The sequence below is a fragment of the Mytilus californianus genome, unplaced genomic scaffold (assembly GCF_021869535.1).
Source record: "Mytilus californianus isolate M0D057914Y unplaced genomic scaffold, xbMytCali1.0.p SCAF_15, whole genome shotgun sequence".
In the NCBI taxonomy this organism is placed as follows: domain Eukaryota; kingdom Metazoa; phylum Mollusca; class Bivalvia; order Mytilida; family Mytilidae; genus Mytilus; species Mytilus californianus.
The window spans coordinates 27,383,641-27,389,938 of NW_026262637.1; the positions used below are offsets into that span (position 1 = coordinate 27,383,641).

The 6,298-nt window shown below is 34.1% G+C and overlaps 1 protein-coding gene across 1 annotated transcript; it reads left to right on the forward strand.

Annotated features, from left to right (window-relative positions):
- Positions 1 to 251: 251 nt before the first annotated feature.
- LOC127726014 (toll-like receptor 8) lies at positions 252 to 2,603 on the forward strand. The gene has a single exon (XM_052233311.1). It carries the CDS (start codon positions 252 to 254, stop codon positions 2,259 to 2,261), a length of 2,010 nt encoding a protein of 669 aa, XP_052089271.1. The 3' UTR covers positions 2,262 to 2,603.
- Positions 2,604 to 6,298: the final 3,695 nt, after the last annotated feature.

Genomic DNA, 6,298 nt, shown 5'->3' on the forward strand with positions numbered 1-6,298 from the left:
CCATTTTAATTCTTGTTGAAATTTCTTCCGTTTATTCACAACCTAGGTACTGGAACGATGAGTTCGTACCATGGATCCCCAAGTATGCAAATCGGACATATATGAAATGTCCAAACAAATCATGCACACCAGATCCGCTAAAACATCAATGGACCAGGGAAGACTGTTGCGTATGTAGAGCTAAACCATTATGGGAGGTACCAGTCGATACAACAGTACGTCTTCAGCTGGAGTACACACGCAGAAATGGAATGGCGGTGGTATTTTCTGAAGAACAAAATAAAAGTCAATACTACAGTTTATACCACTCACAAGGATACCTTTCCCAAATACCAATAAACATTTGTGATTTTCCAAATATAGTTCGCATTGATTTGCAATCAAATCAACTGACTGAAGTTGGAAATTTATCATGCCTCTCCATGTTAGATACTCTGGACTTAAGTTATAACAAAATTCACTTTATTGGAAATTATACCTTCCTAAGTCTTACAAATTTACGCGAGCTGAGGGTAACACATAATGGATTAAAGGTTCTAGCTCCTGCAACAATTACTGCAAGTTCACTTCAAATATTTAGGGCGGATTTTTCTCATAATGAAATGAAATCAATTGAATTTAGCAACATGATTTCTGAATCAGATTTCTGTGAGATAACTTTTGCATCAAACGATATTTCAAAAATTGTTAATACAAATAACTTTAAAATAGATCCTGAAAAAGATTACCGTGGTGGAATAGTTGAATTAGTCGGTAACAGCTTTACAACGTTTATTGATTTTGAAAAACTAGGCATAACTGACATTGCTATTCTTGGTAAGGTAATATCTTATGGATTTGTTATGCCGGATGTGAAATGGACCTGCGATTGTCGTATGGAACCTTACCTTGAACTCGCAGAAGATGTCATAAAAAGGATTTGGAGAGATTATTTTAACATATCATGCTGGAATCCTCCAGAATATAGAGGCAAAACTATTCCAGATATAGTGAAGGAAGGTCGTCTTGATATCTTTATATGCAATTTAACCGAAAAATGTCCACGAAATTGTACGTGTTTTTACCAACCTAAAGAAAGGCGAACTGTTGTTGATTGCAGCGATGCAGGTCTAAAAAAAATGCCTTGTGAAGTACCACAGTGGAACAGATTTAGCAATAACTTGACATTGATTTTCAAAAATAATAACATCACTCATTTTGATAATAAGAGTTATCTAAAAGATGCAACCGTGCTTGATATGTCTGGCAATAAGGTGGCAACTTTTTCCCCCGAAGCGATAGAGATGTTACCAGAAGATATAGTTCTTAATTTTGCTGATAATAATTTCAAAAAAGTTCCACGCGCATTTCAGACTCTAAATCCATGCAAATCAAAATTTGGAGATGTAGCAATAGATTGCAATTGTGATACGGAGTGGATAAAACACTGGGCTGACAACAGAGGTTTAAAGCAATGCAGTAATATGAGTTCCTATGTTTGTGAGACAGATCATGGTCTTATCCCAGTTGATGAAATATCAACCGATGATATTTGTAAACAAGAAAAGTTTATGATTACTAGTATCATATCTATTATCTTAAGCCTTCTGTCTACTCTCATTGTGATTATTTTTGGTGTGGTGTACCTGTTCAGGTATGAAGTTTATTTGTTGCAGAGGAAATACTTTCTCCGAAACTCAGCTTCCAAAGTTGGATGTTTTCTAAAATACGATGCATTCGTTTCTTTCAATGATGAAAATGATGAGTTACGTATGTGGGTTTTAAATGTCTTAGTTAGACATCTTGAGGCATCTGGCTATCGACTGTTTGTTCCTTGTCGTGATTTACCGCCAGGGTCTGTCAAGGAAGAAGAAATTTTAGAACAAATCATCAACAGCAGAAAATATTTGATAATACTGAGTGATTATTACTTACACCAAGATACACCCTGGACACAAATTGAATGGAAGTATATTTGGTGTCACTTTAGACAATATGTGGAAAGAAATATAATAGTAATAAACTTCGACCATCTTGGAACATCTGAGCAGGCGGACCCAAAACTGAGAGCATTTGTACGTCTTGGGTATGACATTGATTTTTCTAACCGGAAACATGATTTAATTTTCACAGTGAAACTTCGACTAGGAACTCCACTTAAAAGTTTATTTTTTCATGGAAACAAAAAAACTAAATTCATGGGACACAATCTGATTAACAATAAAGGGTTGTTTGATCCTTTCACTGTTGTCGAAAGCTCTAAAATTAAACTTGAAGTATAAAATAATTTTTGAACAATGTTTAAGTATATTTTTTGTATTTTCTTCATACATATATATATCATGCTAAATATCCAAGATTTATTTAGATATCAATGTTAGTATTATTTGCAGTGTTGTAATTTATTATTATAATAGAAAGTACAGGAAGGCATTATACAGAAGCCACTTCAAGTTTTAAGATACTGGTATGTTATAATAACTTAATTCTCATGAACATAGATTAAATAGCAGATTTAGCTGTACTCTTTTTCAATGATTTCCTCTATCCATGCTAAAGACCGTACGGTAACTTCTATGTCATTTTGGTCTCTAATTTTTATATTATAAATGACCTTCTCTCAATTCTTGTTTTCTCTCTGATAGTTGTCCTAATGGAATCTATCAGTATTAATAACAGAGGGTTAGTCATACCATAAAGCTGGGTGAAACACTGGCAGTTGGCTGCAGTGTCCTATTCAATTGCGGTGATAAAATCAAGTTATACCGACTCATTGGTAGTAAATCCAAATAAAACTTTAATTTATAATCTTCTAGAAATGTAACAATAACATTATTATTACTTATTTTAAAATGTAATACACCAAAAGAACAGAGAGGGACATGCAAAAGGTACAAATACAACATGGCATGATTATAAAGTTATAAGTTATAGTGTAGTGAGAGATACAAAAAATAACAACAGACTCAGTATAATGTGGTTTTCAAGTCGTCTAAACAGTCTATATACATACATGGTCTATTAGAAGAGAAGTTTTCTTGTGTTCAATGTCAATATATTTGGGTAATATGAAATATGTAATGTGCATTGTGTTGATGGCCCATAATGGATGTGAAGAACATAGTTATACGCACTTGTTTTCCGTTCGTCCGTCACGTATTTCTTGAATAATATTCATCCGGTATATGTACGAGACCAAATTTGTTCAACCAAATACTAACAGCTAAGTTCTTTTAAAAAACCAACGAAAAAAATAGTAATTTTTATAATAAAGAAAATATAACTATAAAATTGAAATATACCTACATATAATGGTTAACATGGTATTTTTGTTTTAGAAAGAACAAAAAAGAAATCAGACATTACTTTTTTTAGCATGGAACTACTATATTGATTTATTATAATACTTTATAGAGGGGGGGGGGGGGGGGGGTCAGATTTAGATATTTGTATAGAGATGCATATATGCGAGTATTGGCAGTAAAGGTTATGGTGTGTGTGTGAGGGGAGGGGGGGGGGGGGGTTCAGATCAAAGATCGTTTCTATAATTCTAAATCTTTTAGTTTTTACCATTTCACTCTTTTCTTTATCCTTTGATCTCTATTATATTTGTTCTAAACTTGCGTGAAATATTTGCCACTGGACATAAGGCAACCAAAAAACAATCAACGAATTCTTTATATTTCATCATTTCTTTATTATGTTATCTATAGGTTTGGTCCCGCCGCTTATCTATTTTTTGCACATTATTCTCTCTATGTAAACCCAATTCCTGTCCTGATAAATGGTGACTCATGCATAGCATCATATGTAGTTATTAAAACAAGAATATAGATATAAGAAGATGTGGTATGAGTGCCAATGAGACAACTCTCCATCCAAGTCAAAATTTATAAAAGTAAACCATTACAGGTCAGAGTACGGTCTTCAACATGGATCCTTGGCTCACACCGAACAGTAAGCTATAAAGGGCCCCAAAAATTACTAGTGTAAAACCATTCAAACGGGAAAACCAACGGTCTAATCTATATAAAAAACGAGAAACACTTATGAACCACATCAACAAACGACAACTACTGAACATCAGATTCCTGACTTAGGACAGGTGCAAACAAATGCAGCGGGTTTAAACGTTTTAATGGTACCAAACCTTCACCCTTTTTCTGAAACAATAGTGTAACATCACAACAGAGAAAGACACACTATAAAATATCAACTGAAATAGCTTAACTCAATCAAAGGACATATTAACACCATTGAACATACACTGAACAAATAAATTTGACCTATGATACAATGTAAATACAAAATAAATAAACTAAGGGAAGAATAATAATAGTAACATTTTATATCGGTATGAAAAGTTAAACAATTAAAGAAAAACAATATGCTCGAACAAAAATATCAGCCATTTGCAATAACTTTAAACACAGGTAAATGAAAATAATTTTGTTGTTAGGTATAACATATTCATTTTATAATAATTTACTGTATGCTTGGACTTATAGATAGATGTCATTAGTCCCAGATCATGTAATAAAGTAGGTCTTATAAAAATACAATAGCATTGTAATGATGATTATATATATGTATATATATTTAACAATGCCAATTTTAGGGAAAAAAGGGTAGGGACAAGGCGTTTTTAAAACATATTAATGGGGCGCGTTTTTTTGTTCTTCGGTAGTGAGCCAGAAGAAGTCCATTTCTGTTTTTTTTTGCATTGGGAAGATCTTCTGGCTCTCTTCCACCTATTCTTTTTTGATAGGTTGTTTAGACGGCAGAGGCACATAACAAACATATATAGATTAGACCGGTGGTTTTCCCGTTTGAATGGTTTTACACTAGTAATTTTTTGGGGCCCTTTATAGCTTGCTGTTCGGTGTGAGCCAAGGCTCCGTGTTGAAGACCGTACTGTGACCTATAATGGTTTACTTTTATAAATTTTGACTTGGATGGAGAGTTGTCTCATTGGCACTCATACCACATCTTCTTATATCTATATATGGCGTCGTTTAGTCTAAATGACTAATAAATTTATGAATGCAGATATATTAGAATGTGAGCTGTGTTATAAACGTTTTTATGGTATGACAGCCTTAGTAGGACAAACCTGTAGGACGATAAGCTGGATAAATATAAGAACTACACCGTCGGACAATAACAGTTAAGGGACGATTATTTGATATTCTAGGGAAGGAATTTTGATTGATTGGTGTCAAACGCTACTTTGAACGCTATTGGGCTATTCCGTGGTGGTCAGTTTAAATTTAAAGATGAAGGATGGGGAAGGGAAGAGAGGGTATTATTATTCATTTTAATCTGTCGCTAATGATGCCTATTTTTCAGCTCTTACCAGGCAACCATATTCATATATGAAATCCTTCTGTCCCCCATCCCAACAAATAGATAAATATCAAATTGTTTTCCACTTATTTAACACCATTTTAAATTGATTGATTGTTTGTTGCTAATTTTTTACGCCCAGTGACAAATATTTCATGCTTGTTCAGGAAAACACGAATTTAGAAGTCAGGTATATAATATAAAAACGAAGAGATGAGATGGGATATGATTGCTAATAAGGCAACTATCCACCGGAGTTCAAATATGAAGTGGATGTGAGCAATTATAGACAATCGTAAGGCCTTCAACAATGACAAAAACCTGATACTGTCGTCTATAAAAGGCCCGATATGAAAAGTGTGAACAATTCAAACGAAAAAACTAATGGCCTAATTATACATAACAAAACAATTTACAAAATATCAAATATGAGTCGAGACATGAACCAACGACAACCACTACATTACAGGCTCCTGACCTGGGACAGGCAAATAAAAAATATGGTAGGGTTGATATAAAAACGAAGATGTGGTATGATTGCAAATGAGACAACTCTTCACAAGAGACCATATTACACAGAAATCAACAGCTATAAGTCATCGTACGGCCTTCGACAATAAGCAAAGCCTACACCGCATAGTCAGCTATAAAAGGCCCCGAAATCACAAATGTAAAACAATTCAAACGAGAAAACTAACGGCCGAATTAATGTACAAAAAATGAACGAAACACAAATATGTATAACACAGCAAAAAACGGCAACTACTGAATTACAGGCTCCTGACTTGGGTCAAGCACATACATACAGAATGTGGCAGGGTTAAACATGTTAGCGGGATCCCAATCCTCCCCCTAACCTGGGACAGTGGTGTAACAGTACAACAACATGTTTGTGAGCACTCAACCCATCCCGATGCTGGGACATCGGTGTAACAGTACAATAAAAGAACAATCTGCACTAATCAGTTGCAAT

Coding starts and splice junctions, on each gene's coding strand:
- LOC127726014 (XM_052233311.1), top strand. CDS start 252: ATGGCGGTGGTATTTTCTGAAGAACAAAATAAAAGTCAATACTACAGT.